The 25,966-nt window shown below is 38.0% G+C and overlaps 1 protein-coding gene across 1 annotated transcript in view; it reads left to right on the top strand.

Moving 5' to 3' along the window:
- ERC2 (ELKS/RAB6-interacting/CAST family member 2) overlaps positions 1–25,966 on the top strand; it is a 645,944-nt gene that overhangs the window by 361,635 nt on the left and 258,343 nt on the right. Inside the window, exons 8-11 of the mRNA XM_065408253.1 lie at positions 1,873–2,013; positions 3,982–4,122; positions 8,194–8,229; positions 16,605–16,798. Of these exons, the coding sequence (XP_065264325.1) occupies positions 1,873–2,013; positions 3,982–4,122; positions 8,194–8,229; positions 16,605–16,798 (512 nt within the window). The remainder of the gene's footprint in view (positions 1–1,872; positions 2,014–3,981; positions 4,123–8,193; positions 8,230–16,604; positions 16,799–25,966) is intronic.

Below are 25,966 nucleotides of genomic sequence, written 5' to 3'. Positions count from 1 at the left end.
AGGGAGAGGAGGAAGGAAGGGCTGCTGCAAGGGTGGGAGCTGGACTTGTTAGGCTCACACTCTGCACTTTATTTTCATCCTTTGTGTCTTAAAGGTTGAGGTTATTCCTTTTACAGATTTCTGTTGTACCTGGGGGGGGGTGGGAAGGGAACAGTTTTGAAGGGCCTCTAAGCCTCTGAGAAGGATTAAACTGAATGTCTAGAGAGGACAGTTAAATAACTAGATATTCTTAATAATAAATTTCAGTATAAGTTCTGTGAATGAATGAATGCTTTCCCCCCCTTACACGGTAGCTAAGCTTTTTACAAATAAAATAAGCTGATGAGAAGCCACTGAGGTGGTGCTGTCTTTGTTTCAATATTTCATTGACATTTTGAGATGTAATAAAAAATTCAACTGAGAATAAATCATATTAAAGCTAGCAAAAATAAAACATTACATGTATTGCAGTATAACAAGCTATGCATAGAGCAAATTAACATGAGAGAAAGAGAATGTATGTTATTCTGACAATATTAGACTTCCACTAACCATGGTCATATGCTGGTATGCAGCAGTATTTTAAGAGTGCTGCTTTTATAATATAGATTTCATGCATAAGTATAAAAAGAACTTAAAAAGAAACAATCAACAGCACTAAAATGGCACACCAAAGGAATCAGAGGGGGAAAAGATGGATTATGCCATGTCATCCATTTTCCTGCCAGTGTAGTAGTATTTCATACTACGATACTGTTTTGTCTAGTCCAGGTTTAACTTTCCTGAGTGATATGGCTTCCATCACATTCCTTGGGAGACTTATTCCATAGTTTCCATAAATTTCTCTGTCAGGTTTTTCCTGACATTCTGCTTAAATTATCCTATTTTTAATTTAATTTCATCTCACACTAAATATTTTCTCCTATTGATTTGTTTACATATTTCAAATATTTGTAGATGGCGATGTTCCCCAATTTAGTCATTGCTTAGCTAAACTATACGCTATATACTTGTGTTTTTACATATTTTTAAATCAATTATTTAGCCCACGAATCATGTTAATCTGCAGTGACTACCTTCTAATTTGTCAGTGTTTCTGTTGATGAGCCCAGAACTGAATAAACGTTCTAGAGGTAATCCCTTCAAAGCCATGAAGAAAAACTATCATTTTCCTTCTCCTGCTTAGAGCCAAATTCAGCACACCATTAAAGAATATGATCAACTTTAAGCATATGTGTAATCGTTGCTATTAGGATAGAAAATGTTCTTCTTTTGGGTTTTGCAATCAAAATGAAGGTATCTTTTTCTCTGTCTCATTCAATGTTTTCCAAAATGTCATACCTGTGAATATAGCATTACCGATAACTGGCAGATTGTTGCTTGCATTCTAAATTATCACACAATTGTTAACTAAACTTTAGAACTTTCATGAAGACTCTATTGCAACCTGCATAGAACTTGCTGGGAAGCTAGACTGTAATAAGAAAATTCAAACTCAGTATAGTAGAAAACGTGGCTTTGTCATTTTGAACATTCATTTATAATTTATGGATTAACAACAAAGCAGGTGCATTGTCCAAATATGTAGTGTTCTCTAAATATTTTTAAACGTCTATGTATTTTACATTAATATCAAATTTTGTTGAACTTTGTCTAGGATGGTACCATAATTCAGCATTTAGGGCTGATCCAATGCCCACTGAAGCCAGTGGAAGTATTTCTATTGTCTTCAGTAAGTGTTGGGTCCTCTTATTTCCCTTATCTCGAGAATTAAGGTGATATATGTGCTTCCAAAGATCAATTTCCACAGTGCAACTTAATGCAAAGAGAGCTTTTTTTTTTCTGAATTGCTGTACCAAGCTTTACATTTTTATTACTCTTTCTTATTGTTAGGAGAGAATAATAGAGCGCTTGAAGGAGCAGAGGGAACGGGATGACCGAGAAAGACTGGAAGAAATAGAATCCTTTAAAAAGGAAAACAAAGACTTGAAGGAGAAAGTTAATGCTTTACAAGCTGAACTAACAGAGAAGGAGGTCAGCCGTTGCAGTAAAATTTAAAATCTTTATTGTTCTGATCTTCCTAACAAGTTTCACTGATATAAACAAGTTAATTACAGACACTGTCAAATTGCTTAAGCCAGCAGTTCTCAAACTGTAGGTTGGGACCCCAAAGTGGGTCATGACCCTGTTTTAATGGAGTCGCCAGGGCTGGTATTAGTCTTGCTGGGGGTTGGGGCTGAAGCCGAAGTCAGAGTCCCACTGCTCAGGGCTGAAGCTGAAGCCCAAGGGCTTCAGGCCTGGGTGGCGGGGCTCAGGTGACAGCCGTCCCACCCAGGGCTGAAGCCCTCAAGCTTCGGTTTCGGGCCTGCTCCAGGGCAGTGGGGCTTGGGCTTTGGCTTTGGCCCACCCTCCTGGGGCAGCGGGGCTTAGGCTTTGGTCCCCCTTCCTGGGGTCGTGTAGTAATTTTTGTTGTCAGATGAGGGTTGCGGTGGTTGAGAAACCTGGTTTAAGCTATTGGTTTTCAACTATTTTTAGAAACTAACTCCTAAAGCAGTATATTTTGAGCATTCCCCACTGTCAAACTCTTGATTACTTTCCATGAAATATTTCTTTCCTTTATTTCTTCTTTGTGTATATTCCTTTCCTTTCCTTTACACATGTTTGACAAGGCTTTAGTATTCCACTGCTGGTCCTATTTTCAGTTTTTATTTGAACTAATGGGCTTAGCAGGAGCAAGACCTTCTGAGAGTAAGGTCCACAAGTATTTGATTCAGCCAGACTGATTATTGATAAGGGGTTTTACTTGGTGACTCCCTGGTCTGGTTGATTCTTTACTAAAGTTTTGTTGTGCCATTGCATACCACTGCTCTGTGCTCACATCATTAGATTCTTATGAACTATGTGATAAGATTAAATCCTATTCATGTCATGCTGCAAGATACTTCTTTTTGGTTTTTCTTCTCTTGCATACTTCTCCTGTAGAGTCTGAGTACCCTTTAAAGTAAAGCTATTGGGTGAGAATTTATAAATAATTAAAGTTGTGATGAATTAATGGGAAATATTTTTTTCTATTGAAGTCTGTCTTTGGTGGGGTTTTTTTTAAATCTACCACCAGCATGATGATGAGGAGGATATTTTTAATAAAAGCCTGCTGCCATTTTTGCAGGGGCTAAAAGAAATGATGGTGAGAATTCCATGGGTTGTGGCTCACTTGCAGGATGATCTGTATTTATCTTACTTAATCAATTCCCTGCTATTGGGGGAGGGCGGGGGTCTCAGGTCTTGGTGAATCCCAGTTCCTCCGATTCTGTGCCTGTCTCCTGAGAGCTGTAATACTTTGGTCTAATTTCAGTGTTTGAGTTTACTGTGTGGGTGCTGGGCAGGGGTTAGTGGCCTGTGATATACAGGAGGTCAGAATAGATGATCCAGTGGTCCCTTCTGGGGCTTAACCTCTATGATTCTAATTTATTTTAAAGCTTCTATAGGCTATTAAAAGTAAAATAGACAAAATTAACAATAGAAGTTGATAATAGTATTTTAAGTACAGATGAATATGTAGAATACTGATGTGTGCAGCTACCTCCACCCTTCTATCATAGGATAACTGGCAAAAGTAAAATCTGATAGTAAACTAAATATAAAGGAGAACACTGATCAGTGTAAAATATAGAATCGACTATTTTCTAATTCTCAAGGATTACATTTAAAATACAAATGAATCATCCATTTCCCCAAGGAAATTACCCTCTATCTTTCCAGCAAAGGGAACATGGTATATTCAAGAACAAGTAATCTTTTCATAGACATTCAACTTTTTGTTAACCTTCTAAAAATTACCTAATAATATTTTATGATGCTGTAAATACCCATCCCCATGTCTGCACACATGTACAAAGTTTTTGACTGAAAATATAGCCGGTACGATAATTTACAATCTTAGTGGCTAGGATCAATGCAATTTCTAACACCATCTCTTTCTTCTTTTTTTGGATAATGTTTCAGTCTAATTTAATTGACCTCAAAGAACATGCATCATCATTGGCATCAACAGGGCTGAAAAGAGACTCCAAATTAAAGTCTTTAGAAATAGCCATAGAACAAAAGAAAGAAGAATGTAGTAAGTTGGAAGCACAGCTGAAAAAGGTAAGTGCCTTCTAAGAAAATTCTTATTGTGAAATGGACTAAACTCTTCACTTTTCTAGTATATAACTGGCAATGAAGCAAGAGGTCCATTTTAAAATCTGGCAGTCTTCTGCTGTCTGCTGATCCTAGCATCAAACAATGTTGACTTTTTCTTAAGAAGCATGTATAAAAGCTGTCTGTGAGCCTGAAAAATTGTCTTAAGTTTCCTGTCTAAGGGGTATTTGGAAAAGCTGGTGAAAATACTGGGGGAAGGAGGGAAGTTATAGAAACCAGCCATTACTATATCTACAAATCTAAATTACTCTTTCTAGTCAAAAATGTCTAGGTTTTATACTGAAATTCTCCTTAATTTTATGTATTTATTTAATTAATTAAAATTTTAGGTAGTTAAAGAAAATAGTGTTGAATATATCACAGTTGGCATTATTTATATCCACCAAGAAGCAGAAGCAAACATTTAAAGAAAAATGTTTTAGAAGTACAATACTTATCCAATAATTTTATGTAGATTACTTCATTACAATACTAACTGATCTCCAAATTTTGTTGACACATTTTTTTTCATGTGTTTCTTTGACTTTTTACTTTGTTATTTGGTAGTGTCTGCACTCATTGTTTGAACACCAAACTCATGATATACTCAGTGGGTTTAAGCATCATATTTTCCTTCTGCAACTGTTAAATAAGCCAGTGAGAAGTGTAGATAAAAGTTTAAACCCCCAAAATACTTTGGACATAGATTTATATGCTTATGTGCTCTAGAAGAGGTTAATTATTTTAGCTTGAATATTGACATTTTTAGGTCCAGATTATGATACCCTTCCTCATGTTGAATAGTTAGCCTCATTGATTTCAGTTGGACTACCTGTGGAGTAAGGTATTACTCAAGGGTGAACAAGGGTTTCAGAATTTGAATCTTATATTTTTACCTATCATTTTGATTTTATTACGTACTTCTAGAGTAGGTATATGTGCTGTAATGTATACTTTAGAAGAGCACACTCAAAATATTATGATCTAATATAAATTTTACATGTATAAAACACACTATATATACAGTTGTTGGGGTGACCGTATAGCGGTCACCAAATGAAATTAATTGACAGGAAGTTTAAAACAAACAAAAGGAAGTATTTCTTCACAGAATGCACAGTCTACCTGTGGAATTCTTTGCCAGAGGATGTTGTGAAGGCCAAGACCATAACAGGGTTCAAAAAAGAACTAGATAAATTCCTGGAGGATAGGTCCATCAATAGCTATTAGCTAGAATGGGCAGGAATGGTGTCCCTAGTCTATGTCTGCCAGAAGCTGGGAATGGGTAATGGGGTGGATCACTTGATGATTACCTGTTCTGTTCATTCCTCTGAAACACCTGGCATTGACCACTGTTGGAGGACAGGATACTGAGCTAGATGGACATTTGGTCTGACCCATTATGGCCTTTCTTATTTGGATGAGAGGAGGGCATCGTTTCAAATAAACTTGCATGCAAAGAGCTTTTAACAAAATCTTAACCTATCAGATATTTACAAGAAATTATCAATGCCATTTGCACCAGAATTAAAATACCTAAATAATGCATGTAGGCATAGGTCACTTTTATTTTATTAAAAGAAATATAAATATTATTTACTGAAGGTGTGAAGAATCTTTATTTGTATTATAGTTCAGATCAGGTGATGAGCATGGTAAGATACTTATAATTTAAATATTATTACCTCTATGGTTAACTTTTACATTTAATTTTGTTGCTTTTAGCGGTATTCGTTCAAATGAATTCACATGTTCAAAATATTTTTCCAGTGGCCTTATTTTTGGGAGATTTTTTGTAATAAATAGTTCTTTAGAATGCTAAAGCACCTGTCATCTTAAAAAAAATGGAAATCTGCTTGAAATAGTTGAAATTCTAAGTGAACATCTATGAATGTATATATCAACACATCATTTAGTAATGGAAAAATAAGCAGTTATAAAAGTCTGTAAGTGTCTGGGCCTCCTTTTAAATAAAAAGGAAGTATGTTCCTTATGAATAAAATACAAAGGGTTACCAAATGAAAGTTGAAAACATAATAGTTTGATTATACCATAAATACAACATGAATTCCCAATGGGAACTGGCCCAAGATTTGTAGGAGGCTTGGTAGTTCCACAATAATATGCAGATTCAACATTGTTGGATGTGTTTAGGAGAATAGAAACACTGGCTGTTAATGACAATGGACTGCAAACAGTAATTTTTAATTTACATTTACTTTAGTAAAAGCTTTAATTTCAGCTAAACCTAAAAATATCCTGTGATAAAAGTAACTTGCTCTCCAGAAATTGAAATCTACCTTCAGTCTCTGATTTTATCCCTTAACAAACTAACTGAAACAGAAATCAGTTTTGGGAGGATTTTAGAATTGTGTTGAATGGAGATGGGAGGGAGCATATACATTTCTTCATTCTTATACACAGTATACAAATCTGCATGTCCCATATGGATGCTCACTGTATCAATGAACACTCAACACTGCAGAGGTGAGAGATGTGTCACTTCATTGGACATAATTTGAAAAGTAACTCCAAATATGTATCCATTCTTTTAAAAAAATATTAACTTGCATATCATTTATCATTCTTAAAAAATAAATAAATCAGAGTGGCGGTACTGTTAGTTAACTTGCCCAGCATTAACTATGATTCTTTAGTTGTATCCATTTTTATTCCTAAATATCGATTTAATCCAGCACATATTTGCAACAGTGAATAGTTCTGAGAAGTCATAGTCCTAAGCACTATGCCCAGAAGAAGTGTTTATGGGATACAAGGCCTAACCAAACTTGTGATGAGGAACAGTTTTGCCTTGGAATTTTGTTCCTCTTCTTTTTCAATTATTTTTTAAATTCCTCCTTTTTTGATATATATATATATATATATATATATATATATATATATATATATATATATATATATATATATATATATATATATATATTGTTTCTCCAAGACATTTTCCCCAGGCTTGACTATAACTATTTCTCAGTATTACATACTTGACACTGTGCAATACCTGCATTTCTGGGGGAGAAAATATGCAGACTCTGAAAGAATATATTCAAAAGTAAAACAAAAATCCTTAGGCAGACTCTTGAAATATTTGATTACAACAAACTGAACTGTAGTCCCATTATTAATTGAAATAGCATATGCATTTAAAAACCAATAAATAGGAGAGCATTCAAAAAGAATAATTGCTCCTGTGTTCATACTGTATTTTACTGTACACCAAAATTGTTTAAAACCATGAGCATGCTTGTTAAGCCTTTTGTTACGAGGATTATGATTTGGAACTGATGGGAACAAAATTAGTGGAGAGCTCCCAACACTTTTGTGCCAAAACTCTACAGGCATTTTTTTACTTATTTTCCTTTGCTAATTATGATGGAACAGCAGGAATTACCTCATAGGTAGTTAATTATTTTTTATGTTGCTTTCCTGAATCTTATTATCCATTTTAGAATTTCCTCTTTTTGTTGTTTATCATGGATTTTATATTTCCATGCTTACTGACATACTTGCTGTTGCTAAACTACTGTTTGCCAAGCTGTACTGTTCAAAAGTCATACTGGATCGAAAATTCAGGCTTGTGTTAATACAAAAGAAAAACCATAAATTTAATGATAAAGTTTAATTAATCTTTTATTATTACTGTCTTTGAAACTTTTGTGATAAATTGCAGCCTTGGCTAAAAGCGCTTCTAGTGATTCATTGCTTGAGACTAGCACTTAATGTATCATCAAAAGTGGACACCTTTCTTTATTTCATGGGTTATTTAACTTGAGAGAGGGAAAGTAACACAAACCTTAAATTTTTTACTCCAGCTATTCTTTTTTAGAAGCCAAAGTCAACATTTATGTTTCCCCAGTGCCTCTCGCTTTCACCGAGGAATGTTTAGAAACTTAAATTTCTACTTTTTTATGACAAGTTCTTCTGTGCAAATGCACTGGATTTGTTGAGCTAATGCTGTTTTCCTGGATCTTTCCTTCTTTTCCTGTCTATGCTTCACTCCTTCCCAACTTTGCAATGTAGCAAGCTGAACAGTTGTTCAATCAGATGTACAATCCAGTAAGTCCTTTCTGAAAGTGCCCGCTGTAACATATGAAAGCATGAGGATCCATTGACCTGACACTGTGTTGTGTTCTTCCTCTATGGAGCTTTGCAAAAAAATTTTTGATGATCACCTGTTTTAGTTATGTCAAAATAAATGAGCTTTGTGGACTTCAAGGCCATTTTTTTGAATATGATATGTATTAACTGGGAATTGGATTAATATAACATCCTCCGAAGTTCAAATGTCATTGCCTTCAGGTCCTCAACTTCTCTATTATATTTTTTTTAAAAGCATGCAAAAGATAGTTTTTTGTTTTGTTTTATTTTATTTTATTTTAACGCTATGCTCATGGAATACTTTACTGGATCCTTCAAATTCAAAATAATATATGGTGATGTATTTATGATATCTCACCTGATAATATCAGTAATAATACCTAGTAAATGTCTGTTCAGCATATTTTTGTAAAGTTGCAGTATGATCACATTAGTTCAGAAGGCAAAAGATCAGTTTTTCAGTAGAAGAATGTGCATGTTCAGTATTTATACATTTAAAAAACATATTTTGACCAAGAAAAGGCTGAAAATACAGAATGATAAAAACAAATGGCAATGTTGTCCTATTAGTTTAAACAAGAAAATGTTATAATGCTTTTGTTTGTTTGGGATTATTCTTTGATGCCTTCTTTAATATAATTTCTTAAGCAATTTCCTTTTGTCTATATTGTATTCATTTTTCAATTTGAGGAAGAACAAAAACACATTCTTATCTGTAGAAGATTTTCCGGCTGGTACAAACTAACACTAAAAATATGCTGTGAGCATCACAGGGCAGAAATAATGATGTAACTGGATTGTGATAACATAGCAATTTATGACCTACAGATTACATAGTAATTCTAAATATAATTACCATGTAATTCCAATCAGAAGGTGTGAGAGAACTTGATTTTATAGGGTTCTATAAAAATATGGTATTATACACTTGGGGTGACACTGGTCCCACTGAAGTCAATGGGGGTTTTATCATTAACTTCAGTGGGCCAGGATTTCATCCGTTGGGTCTGTTGTTCTGTTGTTGATGCTGAGTATTTCCACTGATGTAGTGGAAATTTCATGTGTATTAATGGGAGCAGGGTCGGCTCCAGGCACCAGCTTACCAAGCAGGTGCTTGGGGCGGCCACTTCGGAGCGGGGCGGCACGTCCAGCTGTTCGGCGGCAATTCGGTGGACTGTCCCTCACTCCTGCTCAGAGCGAAGGACCTCCCACCGAATTGCCGCCGCAGATCGCGATCGCAGCTTTTTTTGTTTTGGTTTTTTTTTTGTTTGGCTGCTTGGGGCGGCCAAAACCCTGGAGCCGGCCCTGAATGGGAGAATAGATCCCATAGAATCTACCATATTTACTTCTTGAAAATCATGTAATTACATTTGGAAATCAGTCATGATTTGTTCATAGAGAACATAAAACCTAATTATATACCCACTTTCTCATCCAACATACTGTGGTGATCAAATAGTTTGCACTCTTGTACACTTTGCACTCCTTATATTAGTTTGGGTCATCGACATGATGGTTTCATAGGTAGACGACATACTTTCATGCATATCATCTGCACTCTTATAGTGCACACCTTTTGTTTATTGCTGACTCCTTGGTTACCTTTTCTCTTGCTCTATGTAGACCATTCCCTTCATTATTTCCGTTTTAATCACACTGCTACAGTGATTGCTATTTGTTGACCATTAACCTTTTTGCATATAGTATCCCAAATCTTATCAATTTTTACTTTTTGCATACTTCTTTTTTACAAGTACCATCTCTCAGTGGTTCAAAACCACTGAATGGAAAATCTTTTATATTAAATTCATGTAGCAGGTAGTTACATCTTATCCTCAATGCATATTTTCTTTAGTTATTTTTCCCTTTGTGTTTATTTTTGACAATGTGAGAATAATATGTTTTTCAGACTGATCTAAAGACTTGTTCTTTAGACTACATGATTGCCATTAACAGAAATTGAGCCAAATTTGTGTTTCCAAATATGAAATAAATGACTTTATATAAGGTGGATGGCAAAATACAGTCCTGTTGAACTCCAATCTTCATTTTAAAACTTTCTGGCATTTAACAATCAATTTTTAAGTAAGCCTTAGTTCCTTCATACTGCCTGTTCTTTTTCCAGTAGAATGATAAATCTTTGTTAGTCCATAGAGTACTATCAACTCTGGGGCACTCACTCTTATCACTGAAGCTACATTTTAAAAATGCACAGAACAAACAGACGAATCTGTTTCACACTTGTAGGCTTTTTGGTAGCAAAGTGGAAAAATATAAAAGGGGCCCAAATCCTGCTCATCTTGTTCATGAGAATATTCAAAATGAATTTAGAGGGACTACTTGTCTGAATAATATTAACAGAATTTGGGCCTTGTTTACTTTTGTGTGTAGATGTAAACACCGTTTAGATTATGCAATCATGCCCTGTGCTAATAAATAATGGTTAGAAAACAGTTACATTATTGTTATTTTTCTGTAATAAGGTATTACAATTTATTTGATTGTTTCTAGTCCTTCAAGCTGCTTCTGAATATTGAGGACCTGATTCTGCAAATACTGAGCAGAAGCAATGGAAGATCAAAACCAAAGCAAAGATCAGCTCTAAATTGCTTAGCTCAGTCCCAGGAATTAGTTTCAAAAATAACTTAAATTTAAAGCGATTTTAAAATTTAAGAGGAGAACAGATTATTTAATTTATTATTGAACCAGAAAAAATGTGAAGGATCTTAGAAAGTATTTTCTTGCATGTACATTTCTGCTGTTTCATTTAATTATTATTTTTGGTCAAGCACTAATTTGATCTTTTTGGCTAATTTAAATTAAGGTATACTATTCCAATGCATACATCTGATACAGAAAAATTAATGCAGGATTGTGGGCATAATTTATAATATATTCATTAATTTTATATGTCTTTATCACACTTTAATATTTATGTAGACAATTTGGTATTTATATAGAAAACATTATTTTGCCTCTACTTGTGGAATGCAAAATAAAAAACAGGGTCGGTAATGTGAAATGCTTTTTAGAATCAGAGAAGTTCAAACATTAGGGTGACAGTCTCTTTATTTGGATGTTTTGGGGATTGCAAAAAATAATAATGTCTTTTCCAATACTGAAATACAGCATAGTATCAATTCAATAATTGTATGCAAGTAGTATATTTTCTTTAAAATGCAACATCCCAATTAATCATTGGAATAAAAAGTGTGTATTTATATTTAACTTTTATTACCGAGAAACTGTTGTTAGATGGTTACAGTACTATGCAAATTAAAAATAGTATCAAGCCCCTAAAATAATTTATAAACAAGCTATTGGCATTTATATTGAATATGTAAGTGGTGTATATTAATAAGAAAATTTTGTCTTGTAAAGAACTGGTCTGATGGAACAGATTGTTTAGCATAAGTAGTTAGCACAGGGGTGGCCAAACTTTCTGGCCCTCCGAGCCACATACGACAATCTTCAGAAGTTCGAGAGCCAGAGGTTGGGGCTTCAGCGCTGCTCCTGCTGAAGCCCTGAGCCCTGGCAGGTGCGCCCCGCAGGGCTGAAGCCCCAAGACCCCTCCCCGCTGGGCAGAAGCCCCTACCGCTCCACCCTGCTGCAAGGCAAAGGTCCTGAGCATCCCCCCACCCAGTCTGGTAGGTGAAGAATGGGGGTGTGCGGGGGCTCCATGAGCTGCACTTTAATGGTAAAAGAGCCACATGTGGCTCATGAGCCACAGTTTGGCCACCCCTGAGTTAGCACATTTAACTGTGAAACTGAGAGTGTCTTTCCCAGACCTGAAGAAGAGCTCTGCATGGCTCGAAAGCTTGTCTCTCTCACCCACAGAAGTTGGTCCAATAAAAGATAGTACCGCACCCACCTTGTCTCTCTATTTGTCCCTAATGTGAGAGAATTGAATAACTTAGTTGTGAACTTAGTCCATGTCTATACGTACTACACTGCAGCAGCGCAGCTGTACTGGTAAAGCTGTGCTGCTGAAGCACGTCTGGTGAAGATGATCTATGCCGACAGGAGAGAGTTCTCTCGTTGGAATAAAAAAATCTCACCTCCGCAAGTGCATTAAACTGTGTTGGTGGGAGAAGGTCTCCCATCGACATAGTGCTGTGCACACGAGTGCTTCTGCCGGTGTAATTTAGTCACTCAGGGGGGTGGAATATTCACACTCCTGAGCGACATAAATTTTGCCAACATAGGCTGTAGTGTAGACATAGCCTCACTCTCTATTTACAGCCAATCAGTCCGTCCTTGGCAAATTTTGAATAACACCAGAAAACTTTTCTGTTTCAAAGATGTTTTATGATATTGCTCCATCAGCCCTCCATATATGTAGAACCTTTCCTTTTTTCCTTCCATTTGGTAGTGTGCATGGGTTTGATCCTGCATCCCTTCTGCAAAACAATCCTTATTCTCCCAATTAGTCCCAATCTACTGAATGGGTAATCCCATGCAAGTAGGGACAACCTAATAATGGTTTCAAATACTGGACTCCATATTTAATTTCCTAATGTTTTTAGATTATAATGTTTTTATCCTGGTATTTGCATTGTGCTTTTATATTATTTTAATTGTTATGCATCTCTGTGAAGCATCTCCAGAGCCTTGGTAGGGTGGGGTAGATAATTTATCAGTTCTGGGCATACTCGAGTTTTATAGGCACTGTCTCGTGCTTGGAATGGTGTTGAGATGCATTGCTCCAGGGGGAATCTATCCAGGAGGAATTGTGCCTCTGGAAGGCGGAATTTCTCATGGAATTTGCCAGTATGTAGCGGAATATACCTTCAACTACACCGTTTTGTGAGTGCAGCGTATTCCTGCATGCATGCCCAACTAGCTCTGGTGCCTCTGCTGTGTGGAACCCTGGCTCTGCTTTCACCCTTCCCCTTTTGAAGTGTCTTGAATACCGGGCATGTTAGGAATAGTTCTTTTGTTGGAGTAATAGGGCTTTTATTGTGCCTGGCTACTGAACAAAAGTGCAAAGGGGAATAGGGAGTCTCCTGGTTCCATTTACTTCCCTTGTGCTTCCTGGAGCCGCCGGGAATTATTATTGTTAACATGAAAAGTCCTCCAAGTGATTTCATTTCACACAACTAATTTTAACACTACAAATTTGAAAACATTACTGTTTTGTCTTCAATGTCTAGTACATGCGTATAACGCTCTTCACAGTTACAATTATAAAAAGCAGCATCAAACATGTACAGTTCTAATGTAAAGTTGACATGCAAACTACCGTTAATTAAAGCATCCATAATGATTAAAGAGACTGTTTCTGTAAAGCAGTGTGGTCAAGTGGATATAGTGTGTGACTGGGCTTCAGGGAATTTGGATTCTCTTCCCAGCTCTCCCATTGAATCGTTGAGTGTGTCTACACTGCAGTGGGCGTGTGGCTAGACAGATATGCGGTAGCTCTGTTTGAGTTAGCGTGCTAAAAATAACAGTGTAGCAGCAGTGGCTTGAGTAGCTGCCTGAGTACAATCCTTCCCGACTTCCTGGTATATACTCAGTTGACTAGCCTGAGCCATTGCCCAGGCTGCCACAGCCACACCGCTATTTCTTCACAACACTAGCTCAAGAAGACCTAGTGTGTGTATGTTGATCTGAGCCAGGAAGCATCCTCCCAGTTGCTGTGTAGACATACCCACTCTAGGCAAGTCACTTTATCTCTCTGACCATGCCTGCACTACGGAATGTTGCAAAAATCATCCCATCAGTGCTTCACTAATTCAGCTGAATGATGTGTGTATTAGGAGGAGCCCTACTGTGAACAATTTGTTTGTCCTTAAATTTCTCCTAACTACCTCACTATGCAACTGAACAAAGGGAAGCATATGACATGGTATAAGACAGTAACTTTACTTGGTAATTTTGGGGCTGTTGTGTTTCAGGGATATGACGTGACACTCTCACATTTCATAGCCTTGTCCTGCTTCCCCACAGCTGTGTTGGGATGCTGTGCATCCAGCAGGACTATAGGGATTTCCCCCCATTTACTTCTTTTGGCCACTGGGGAACAATGTGGCAGAGGAAATGCAGCTGGCCAAGCAGCTGTAAGTCCTTACTCTAGCTTCTTCATCTTCTGGGTCTAAGCCAGCAGGAGCTGGAAGGAGAAGACGGTGGTTGAAGCCGCCTGTCCCAATATGCTGATGGCAAGGGAGGTGAGTGAAGAAAAGACTGAGAGGGCAGAAGGAGAGGGGATAGAATGGAAACAGGTTGAGTGGCAGGGATAGAATGGTGGGAGCAGGGTTAAAAGGAGAGACACAGAAGCAGGATGATAAGGGAAAGCTAATGGTGATGGAATAGAATATAAGAGGCAAATGAGAAATAGGGACAGAGTGGGTGAGTCTGTTTCAGGACTTCTTAAGTGAACCATGATCCCAGGTGGGAGAAGGAAATCTGAGGAGTGATGTGGAGGGCTGGCTCTCCCCATAGATTACCTGGGATCTTAAAAGAGGGAACCTGATTTTTCCTGTGGATTTTTGGCCTCTGCAGAATTATAGGAATACTTGCCAGCTCCTGCTCTGTTTTCCATGGGAGAGGAATGTGTATGGCCCAATTGTCAAAGTGCTGTACACTCTCATTTCCTGTTGAAGTCAGTGGGAACTGAGAGTACTTAGCACCTTTAAAGAAGGACCTCAATCTCTTGCACAACTGGGTTTTGAGCCCTTATTGCACTTACTTTAAAAATATAATGGCAAAAAAAAAAAGTTTGACTATAGCTAATCCCTCTCCCTCTCCCCCGGTGTGATATTTATCAACTTTGTGGATTTCTAAAAGATAAAAAAATATTTTGTTAGTAAATGTGCCACCAGAACAATATAGTTGAAATACTCTAAGTACCAGACCCTGCAATGAGCTCAGTGTAGGGAGATCCCAGCATCTGTGTGAGGCCTGTAGCCTAAGAATGTAATATTGTCTAGAGGGGAGGGTTGGAGTAACAAGAAGAACAAATATAGTGAGCTTCTTATGTCACTTCCTTGTTCTTTTCACAATTAGATCTCCTGTGTGAATAGAAATCCCAAAGTAGAAAAATAGAATTTGAAAGCAACATTATTTTCCTTATTATCCTCATGCTTAAATTATGTTACATGCATACACAAAATATTTTTGTTCTTCAGTAATTTAATTATTTTTTCCTCATTTAAACACAAGATTTTTAATATTTCTACATATATATATATAGAGAGAGAGAGAAATTTCTACTAAATCATTGCAAAGAATGTCAACCTTCTAACCGTAGTAGTTCGTGGTACTGATTTTTTTTTCAAGACATGCATGTTTCATTTTGACCAGCAGTTGTTTCATTGCTTGCTTGCCTTGTTTATTCCCTGAAATTAAAAATAAAACAAATCAACATCTGCTCTGTTTAGTAAGATAGCAAGAAGACCTACCGTTCTAATTAATTTTTGTAAAATATTTGTACATTTTAAAAAAATGTTCTCTGAATTTTCTATGTTTAATGTGCACTGCGGTTAAACTACTTGTTTTTTCCCTGCCTGCTCTTTGAAGATGCCAATTAGGAATAATGGGAAACAAGGGGTAGGCTAAGCATTGCAGTGCATTGTTGTTTCCATCTGTCTGTGATTATTTCAGCCAAGAGTTTAAAACACTTTATGCCCAATCCTGCTCCCATTGAAGTTAATGGGACTTTCCCATTAGTTTTGGTGGGAGTAGGACAGGACTACGCACTGTTGTTGTTGTTTTCATTGTGTTCTTTCTTGTCTGTGAAATTGCCACCCAACCATGCATGTGTTTGCCAGGTATATTTATTTGTGCCGTGTTCACCAATGGGCTTGTTTCTCTGATGTTTCAGGTTAAGTATTAACAGTAGAAAAAAAGGCTTTGGGTTAAAACTGTCAGCTGAAAGCATTCTTCTAGTTTTACCTTTAAAAACAGCTCTGATTCCTTCCTTTAAATTGTTAGTATCCAATGAGATTTTTATAGATATCCAGTGATTTAATCTGTGGACTAGGGTACCGAATGTTGCATTTTTTTAAATGCCTGCCTGTTTGACAGTAGTAAGAAACTTTATAGTGAAACAAAAGTTAAGATTTTCGTGGTTACGTTCATGTATGAAAAACGCTAAATTGGGGGAAATATTTTTTCTTCATGATGCAGTTTTGGGAATATAAACCCCTGATGATTATAGGAAGAATGCAGACAGATTTTCATTTTTCTTTTCTGTGCCTTTATGGGAATATGCTTCCAATTGACAAAAATACCCATAATCCTTTTTTTCATGCAGACTTGAACACTGAGGCTGCAGAAATAGCGCCAGCAAATTATCTAAATGATTGTTGTTGTTTTTTAACTTAACACTGAAGGCTCATGAAGCTGAAGAAGAAGCTCGGCTGAACCCAGAATTTGCAGACAGAATGAAACAGCTTGACAAAGAGGCATCTTACTACAGAGAAGAATGTGGCAAAGCTCAAGCTGAGGTTGACAGACTTCTAGAAATCCTCAAGGAAGTGGAGAATGAGAAGAATGACAAAGATAAGAAAATTGCTGAGCTAGAAAGGTAATTTTTGTATTATTTGCTTTATATTGAATGGCCTTTTTATTAAGAGATCTCCATTGTGGAAGGACCTAAAATAACAAAAAAATCAATTCACATTACTTCACAAGTTGTACCTAAGAAACAAGTGTATGTGCTGGCTTTGAAAAGATTTGGAATCTCCTCCTTTTGGCTAGAAAAGGCTTGGTATTCTACATATCAAAGAGTATATATAGGGAAACTCCTACACAGTTTACCTAGTAATATCCCTGTCTGCAAAACCTGGGTGAGATATTGCATTATAGGAGCAATTATGCTTTTTTACTGATACTGTATTAATATTAGGTGAACCCAAATAAGAACCATTCCAGACATTTGTCCTTGCCTGGAACAGCATGTACAGTAGACATCTGAGAAATTCTGGAAAGATGTGGTAAATCTTCTTAGTCTGTTCCTTAACTCTAGCTTTAGGTATTTTTCTGGGGTACCTCACACTTTTCTGTTGGCAAGTATCCTTTGAAGGTGGCCCTTCCCCTTTCTTCTTACATGTGGGGAAGTTGCTCAGCCTTTCCCTGGTGGAGGGAGAGAGGGGGTTGGAATCACTAATCGTGTTCCTTTCAAATTGAAAAGTACTGTAAAGCTTCTCCTGCAGATTGTGCCCCAGGTTGTTCTATATATGTGAAGTTCTTGAGTCTGTGAGATTTCTCCATTCCTATCCCAGAGTAGCCATTCTTATAGGAAGGAAGGAAGCAATCTTGTGTGTTCGGGTGTTTCAAAAGTGTGTATTTCAGGGGTTGTGTTGTGAGAGGAGAATCTCAAGGGGCCACATAAATCAAAAGCAAGATCAGTGGGTCCCACTGTAACTGTTGCTAGATCCTGCCCATCTATCAGCTACTACTGGACAAAGTGGCGCACTGTCACAGAAGAAAGATCCTGCTACAAAATAGACCTACTAGTAATTTCAATTGTTATTGGAGGGAGAAAGCCAAGATCTGTCTTTTACGGAAGGAGGCTTGTGTGGATTAGAGGTAAAACATCCTTCTTACATGGTTTGAAACTTCAGATGAACTTCCAAAAGTTAATGTGGTTATTTATCAGCTTCTTACAATTTAACTGTTGCTAAATATTTACTTTATTTACTTTTTGCAGACACTTGACAAAGATCTGGTTAGCAATAATTACTTGTGGATGGTGTAGAATAAAATGCTTAAGAATAAAATCACGAAAATGATATGCTGTTCAACATATTATTTTACTCTACAATATATTTACTATTATTACAATATTATAATTGTATGAGTAATGTGCATGTGCCCAGGAGATGTGGGATGGATGATAGGTAAATTTTGTAGATAAATGCATAATAAATACATCTACCTGATGTGCACAATGTACACAATGCCCACAAGTTACTGTGAAATTTTTGATATACATATAGAAAATTCTCCTTGCCCAGAACAGGAATTATAGTAACTGTGGGCCTTAATGTGCTAAGAAGCACTGACATCTGCTGAAGTTAGTGGAAGTTACTGGTGCTGAGCACCTCGTAGGATTGGGCCCCAATTTTTCTTTTAAACCTTCTTGTTTTGGGAAATTTGGCAAAATAAAGATTTAAATTCCCACACTGTAAATAATATGTTTAATAGTTTACTTCCAGCATAGTTAATACAAAGGATATAATCAAATACAGAGGCATAAATATAAGAATAGATCGTATGGTTTTCTTCATGCATATGAATGTGATTTCCTGCATGATATTTTTATTTGATTTATGTGAACCTTAGTCTGAACATAAAGCAGTTTCAGTCATTTACTGACAATTGATTATAGAGCAAATGGCCAGGATTCTAATGAGTAGTGGATATTTTACATGTTTTCCTTCAATTTCACACAAAGAAATGAATCACATGTATATTGAGTGTGACAAAATTGGTGACGTATTTCTGAGAAACGTGTACAGTATATTTGAATAGCTGAGTATGACCAGATGGTAGCTATAAAATGTTATAAATTTTAGCCCCGAACTTGCATTGAGATCTGCTAGAATGGCCCCTGGCCTCTGTGTGGAATCCAGTTAATTTCAATGAGACTACTCACATGATTAAAGTTAAGCACACATGTATCATGCATCTGAGCTAGGGTACTCAGCACTTCTCAGGATTGAACCCTAGATATACAATGTACATAAGAAAGTATTCCATGAAGAAGCAGATTAACTATTCCAAAATAAAACACAAATGTTGATTTAGAAATTGCATGTCGGTTCATCTATTTAGAATGTAAGGGCTAGATTATCCCATGTTTTAGACTGCAGCGTGGGAGAATAAGGAGACATACGTATATTCACCCTCCTGCATGTGTATGGGTATTAAGGGGTGGGGAATGGGTGGCCAGCACACCAGGGAAAGTAATCTGCTCTAGGTATAGAGACACAATGAAGAGGCCTGATTTTCAGAGTGTTGGTGCTTAAGCCTTTTTTAGCAAATCAGGCTCCTTTAATATGACCCAAAGTTTGAGACCCTTATAATTCCAGCGAGAAGTAAACTACTGCAGTTTTTTACAAGGTGCTGCATACTTTCCCCCTTGTGATGGCTCAGCTCTGTTGGCTGGTTATCTGAGGGAAAGCAGAGCCAAGACTTTACCTACTCTCCACCCATTCTTTGTTGGCAGGGGCGGCTCCAGGCACCAGCACTCCAAGCGCGTGCCTGGGGCGTCAAGCCGTGGGGGGGCGGCCTGCCGGTCACTGTGAGGGTGGCAGTCAGGCAGCCTTCAGTGGCATGCCTGCGGGAGCTCTGCCGGTCCCGCGGCTTTGGCGGTGGGGACGCCGAAGGCGCGGGACCAGCGGAACACCCGCAGGCATGCCGCTGAATCCGCGTTACCAGCAGACCTCCCGCAGGCGTGCCGCCGAAGGCTGCCTGACTGCCGTGCTTGGGGCGGCAAAATACATAGAGCCGCCACTGCTTGTTGGGGTAAAAAGATGAGTTGCAGCTCTGCAAACTTGCTTCCTCCGCCTTGTTCCCTACTCTCCTATGCAGCTTCCAAAGGGCAAGTTGTCTTCTGTCCAGTGATAGTGACAGCACATGCTCCAGATACAGAGGCTTGTGTGGGATTTCTTAGGAAAGTGAGTGCTCTGTCCAGGCATGCATTTTGAACATAATCTGCTGAGCTCCATGTGTATTCCTATTCTAACATCTTCCTTGCATTGCAAAGTAGTCTTTTAAAATTGCCCAGTATCTAATTTTGTTGGCTTGAATTATAAAAGACATACACCTCTACCCCGATATAACGCTGTCCTTGGGAGCCAAAAAATCTTACCGTGTTATAGGTGAAACCGCGTTATATCAAACTTGCTTTGATCCGCTGGAGTGCGCAGCCCCCCCCCCCCCCCCGGAGCACTGCTTTACCGCGTTATATCAGAATTCGTGTTATATCGGGTCACATTATATCGGGGTAGAGGTGTACTTCATAATATTATTAGTTATAGTGTTTTTACCAATATAAAACATCTATATTTCAGAGTTGTGGAGGAGTGTTTATAATTAAATCCTTTAATCTGAAATTTAAAAACCGTTGAAATAAGTTTGTATTTCATGGATTGAAATAAAACTTAACACAGAGAAATCACTTTTTAAACTGGGCAGTTGACTAGTACACTAGAGAACGTCAAATGTTTGAAAGAAGAGATATCTGATTTAGGACAGTCTCAAAGAAATGTACGTGCTGAATAGCAGACAGGCAGGAATTATTAGCAAAACTGAAGGAGCTTTTATGCATATGGTAATTCTCTTTGGCTTGAACTTTATATTTCTACTTCAGAAATCACTGCGTTTCTGACAGTTTAATCATTTACTTCTAACAAATGCCTATACTGTATACAATACATCATGTATACTGTAGGTTGGTCTGTATGTTAATTACTTTTTATATACAATAAAATACTTTTATTTTTCAAATTGGTTATTGTTACAGTCTGATAAACCTAAAAGCTTTCTATCACTCTTTGGTAACTTATTGCATTGGTCATGTTTTTTCTGCTGTATCAGTATAATACTCATTTTCAATAAAGTAAAGTGTAAAAGATCTTGTACAAATATCAATATAACTAACAATAACAATATATACTCTTAATAGCCTGTAATATGCTTTTCCCAGAACAATCTTATGTTATTTAACTTTCTATGAGTTCACATCTTGAGTGGTTTGTTAAAGGAATGAGAACTGAGATCTTGTGCTTCCAGAACCTGAGAAATGCAGCTATCCTGTTACCCACATGTGCACCAGGAGCTAAATTATGGGTGGGTGAAGTTGTTATAGAGTTCCTGGCCCTCCACAGTAACCAAATAGGATCAGGATGTGTTGCAGTGGGGAGCTTACTAAACATGGGAACTTCCTGGTCAGGAAGTTCTTTAGTTACTGCTCCTTAGAGAATTACTTTTTGTGTGTGTCCTCACACTATAGTGTGTGTGGGTGAAAAGCAGCATAGGGAGGCTGTCCCTGCTCATGGATGACTCGGTATTTGGGAATTGTAAACAGAGTTCTCTGCAAATGTCTGGATTCCATTTGTTTCAACCTTAATAGAAAAGATGGTTGGAAAAGTTGTGGAAGATCTGGCAAGACACCAAGCTACAGCTGGCAACAATGTGCAGCTAAAGAGGCAGAATATAAGAGATGCCACAAAATGGGATATTTTGCAATAGCGTGCAGGTCATCAAGAATAGTGGAAACTATCCAACAGGGATTGTTATCAGATGACGGTGAGTCTATATTTCTAAGGACTATATCCTCACTAGAACAGGCAATATCTTTGTACATAAGCATGAATCTAAACAATCAAAAACTTAAATTTAAAATTGTTACTGGAGCAGCAGTCACCGCAATTCCAAAACGTTTATAATCAATCCCAGATGAAAATCAGCAAAGATCAAATAAGATTCTACATGGGGCTAGTAACAATAGTTGGATGTTTGTGGGGAGTTCCTTGGGAAATGACTGAAAGTTCTTTAACAAGTAATATGTGTCATATCAGGACTAACAACTCCCCTACTAGAGTTTCCAGCATACAAGGACTTCACCTATTACTGAAACTGGAATGCATTAATGGCAGAAAGCAAACTGTACAGGACATGTATCCACACATCTTCTCAGGGCTAGGAATGTTGTCAAGAGAGTACAAAATAAAATCAGTGCCATCACCAACTCCCTTGGCTCTCTCAGTCTCATAGTGCATCCTTATACCTTTTCTAGGAAAAGTCAAAGAAGAATTAAAGAGAGGGGGTTATTTCCTGGATAGAAGAACTCACTGACTGGTGCACAAGAATGGGTGTAGTACTGAAGCTCAATGGCAAATTCTGCATTTGTGTGGACTTTACACAACTTTATAAAATGGTGCGCAGAGAAAGACACATACTTCCTGCAGCTGATCAGGCATTAGCTGTGTTATCCGAGGCCAAAGTCTTCTCAAAGTTCGATACTATGACAGGCTTCTGGCAGATCCCCCTGGTTAAAAAATCTGTACCATTAACTAAAATTCATCACCTGGTTTGGAAGGTACTGTTTCATTCGTCTTCCATTTGGCACATTTCAAAAATAGAATCTCTCAGATTGTCAGGTTTTCCTGGCATCCTCTTCCATGCAGATGAGGTGTTGGTATATCGCAGAGATAAAAATGAACATGATGAGTGACTACACACAGTTTTGAGATGCTTTCAAGAAGCCAGACTCACTCTGAATAAGAAATGTGAATCTGGAAAGGAGCAGATTATGTTTATAGGACACATAATTAGCAAACAGGGAATTCAGCCAGATTCAGACAAACTGAAAGCATTAATTGCCTTACCCAAACCACAAAACATTTCTGGTGTAAAAAGGTTTCTGGGCATGACAAACCATTTTGGGAAATTCTTACCAAATTTATTCATGTAACAAAACTCTTAAGGGATTTCCATAATGGTCACAATTTGCGGATCTGGGTGAACACACAACAAAATGCATTTAATAAAATAAAAGAACTACTGATCTCTCCACCTGTTTTGGCACACTACTCTAAACTACCCATCAACAGTAGCAGTTGATGCATCATCATATGGTTTAGGAGCAGAACTCAAACAAAAGCAGCCAGAAGGAGACCAGAGACTTGTTGCATTTATATCAAGGAGCCTCTCAGAAACTGAACAGCGGTATGCCCAAGTGAAAAAGGAAGCTCTACCAGACACTTGGGTCTGTGAACAGCTCAGTGCGTATCTGTTCAGCTTGGATTTGAACCTAGAAACACATCATAAGCCCTTAGTGGATTCAAAATCACTGGATGATCTTCCACCTAAGATTCAAAGATTTCAACTACAGCTGATGCAATTTTCTTTAAACGTTGATCATGTACTAGGGAAAGCTCTCATAACAGTAGACACTCTATCTAGAACCCCAATTAAGCAGCCACCAAATGAAAAGGAAAAGACTTTAGAGAAAGTCGTCAAAGTCTACATTGACTTTGTTCTGGCAACAAATCCAGCATCTGTCAGCTGACTTCAGCTAATTAGAGATGAACAACTAAAGGATAAGACTTGCCAGAAATTTACTTAACTCTGCCAAAGAGGGTGGGCTCAGAGTCAACTTCCAACAGACCTACTGTTGTATTGGCAGGAATGTAATGACCTGGTTGGGGCTGATGGCCTGCTTCTGAAAGGATGGAACAATTTTATCCCTACAGTACTACAGAAAGAGATTCTCTCCAAAATCCATTACAGGACACCAAGGAATAAACAAGTGCAGAGCATGAACACAACAGTCCGGGTGGTGACCCAGTCTGAATGGGCAAATTCAGACTTTAGTAGAGCGCTGTGGGGCATGAAACAAGGGGCGGGGGGCAATCTCCAGAGCTATTACTCTCTACAAAACTACCTGACAGAGCTTGACAGTGGGTAGCAACATATTTGCTTCTCTGAAAAGGACACACATTATTGTAGTTGATTACTTTTCCGAGTATATTGACTTGGCTATACTTCCTTAGACTTCCTCAGTACAGGACAGCCAGAGACTGAAGTGAATATTTGAAAAACATGGAGTTCCTGAAGTCTCCATATCAAATAATAGGTGTCAATTTATCCCTGAAATATGCCTACCATTCGCACGGGACTTTGATTTTTAATATTTTACTAGTAGTCCACATTTCCTCCAGAGCAATGGTGAGGTGGAGAGAGCAGTGCAGATTTTAAAAAGACCTATATAAAAATAGTGGACCTGTATAAGGCATTTATGGCCTAGCAGTCAACATCACTTGTGTCTGGTCTATTCCCAGCAAAACGTTTGCTGCGAAGACCACTAAGGATGGCTGTATCTATGGTACTAATATGCTTAAATCTAAATAGCCCAACCTGAAGGAATTTTGAAAATGGGATTCTGAAATAAAAATTAAGCAGCAACAAAACTTCAGTGATTGGCACAGAACAAAAGCATTACCTGAACTGAGACCATGGAGCAATGGTTGGCTTAAAAGTTTCCAGAAATTTGGAACTGTTCAGAACCAGGCAGACACTCCCAGATCCTACCTAGTGGAGACTCCAAAAGGACTTCTCTGAAAGAATCTGGTTCATCTTAAATATTTCCTAACACAACAAGGAGCGGATCTGGGACCTGCAGGTACTCTGTCACGAAGTGAGCCCTCCTTCCCCCAGAGAACTGCACACACAAACTCAGCGAAAGTGAGACCATGGTCTGGAAGATTGATCAGACCCCCTCAAAGGCTTGATCTTTTGAATATTGCTCTGGACTATGTAAATGGGGTTGGCAAAGGGACATAATAGTGTAAATAGTTTTGAGGAATTGGAAGTTTCTTTTGAATTGTATGTATAGACACTGATTTATGATTTAAGTTTCAATTTATTATAAAGAAAGGAAGATGTGCAGTAGTTATAGAATTCCTGGTCTTCTACACATACCAATCAGTAACAGTATATGTTGCATCATGGAGCTTAATAAATGAGGGAACTTCCAGTTCAGGGAATTCTATAGTTGCTACTTAAAGCATGCCTCTTCGTGTTTGTCTTCACACTACAGTGTGTGTAGCTAAAAAGCAGCATAGGGAGGCTGTCCCTGCTCATTTGTAGCTCAGGATTTGGGAATTATAAACAGTTTCCTGCAAATGTCTGGACTCTATTTGTTTAAAGAGCCCTGCACGCTTCATAGGATGATAAATTCCATCCCATGGAGGAGGGTATTTGAAGAAAAGTCCACAAAGGAAATGGACTAGATTAATAACAAATTTCTTTTTGGAGAGGGCTTCTGCTTGGACAGCCCTTTCCATGAATCACTTTAAGCAGCCTATGCAATGTATGCCCCAAATCAGCTCAATTACTATGCAGAAGAAACCAGTTTAGGAAATGGTAGGTCTTTAAGCTCCAACAGAAGTTTGGAGGACCACCCCTGAGGGAAGCAGAAACAGATCAGGCACATGTTGATTTTTAACAGATAAAACAGGTCTAAGCTACAGTTTTGTCCAGTTATGTGTGTTGCTTCTATGAGCTATAGCCCCAGACTAACCCATCTGGCAATCTGCAGGTATATACTTGAGTCATTCCAGCTTGATGTTGGATAAAGAGTGAAGTGCCATCAGGCTGATGGAGGGGGGATGAGAGAGTAAATCGTGATGCAGATCCCTAAAGCCTGGAGTTACGCCAGAGAGGAAAATGTAGACTGGTTAATCAGTTTGTTAAATTGAATCCAGCCACTTAGCAGAGCCCTTAGGAATTACAAAGATTTCTGACATATTATTTTGAGGCAAAGACACTGCTGAAGCATTTTCTTAGCTGCAATTTGATTATATTCTCTTTGTGGGACTTTAACTGTATAGTAAATATGTGCAATACTATTGCAAGAGTCTGACAGCATTTGCATCAGAAATCCTTTGTGGTGAGCTAGACTGGGGCTGGTCCTTAGGTGGCTATGCAGTAGGGAAGATAGGGTCCTCTTAATACAAGTACAGAATTATGGCCTCTGTGCTGCGCTGCCGGTCTTCCTGGGAGCAAATCACCCAAAAGCCATCGATCCACCCTCTTTAAGGGCCTGCGGCCAGTCAGGTCTGTTCCTATATCAGCCCCAACTGAGAAGGGGTCAGTTGAGGAGTGTTGCAGGAAAGTTAGCTCCTGTGGCTTGTCCCTAGAGTAGGGAGTAGAGGTTCAAGGGGAAAGGCCTGTGGGCCCC

Source organism: Emys orbicularis, chromosome 7 (genome assembly GCF_028017835.1).
Source record: "Emys orbicularis isolate rEmyOrb1 chromosome 7, rEmyOrb1.hap1, whole genome shotgun sequence".
Taxonomy (NCBI): Eukaryota; Metazoa; Chordata; order Testudines; family Emydidae; genus Emys; species Emys orbicularis.
Note: the sequence above shows the minus strand (reverse complement) of the source record. Positions and strands in the feature narration are given on the sequence as shown.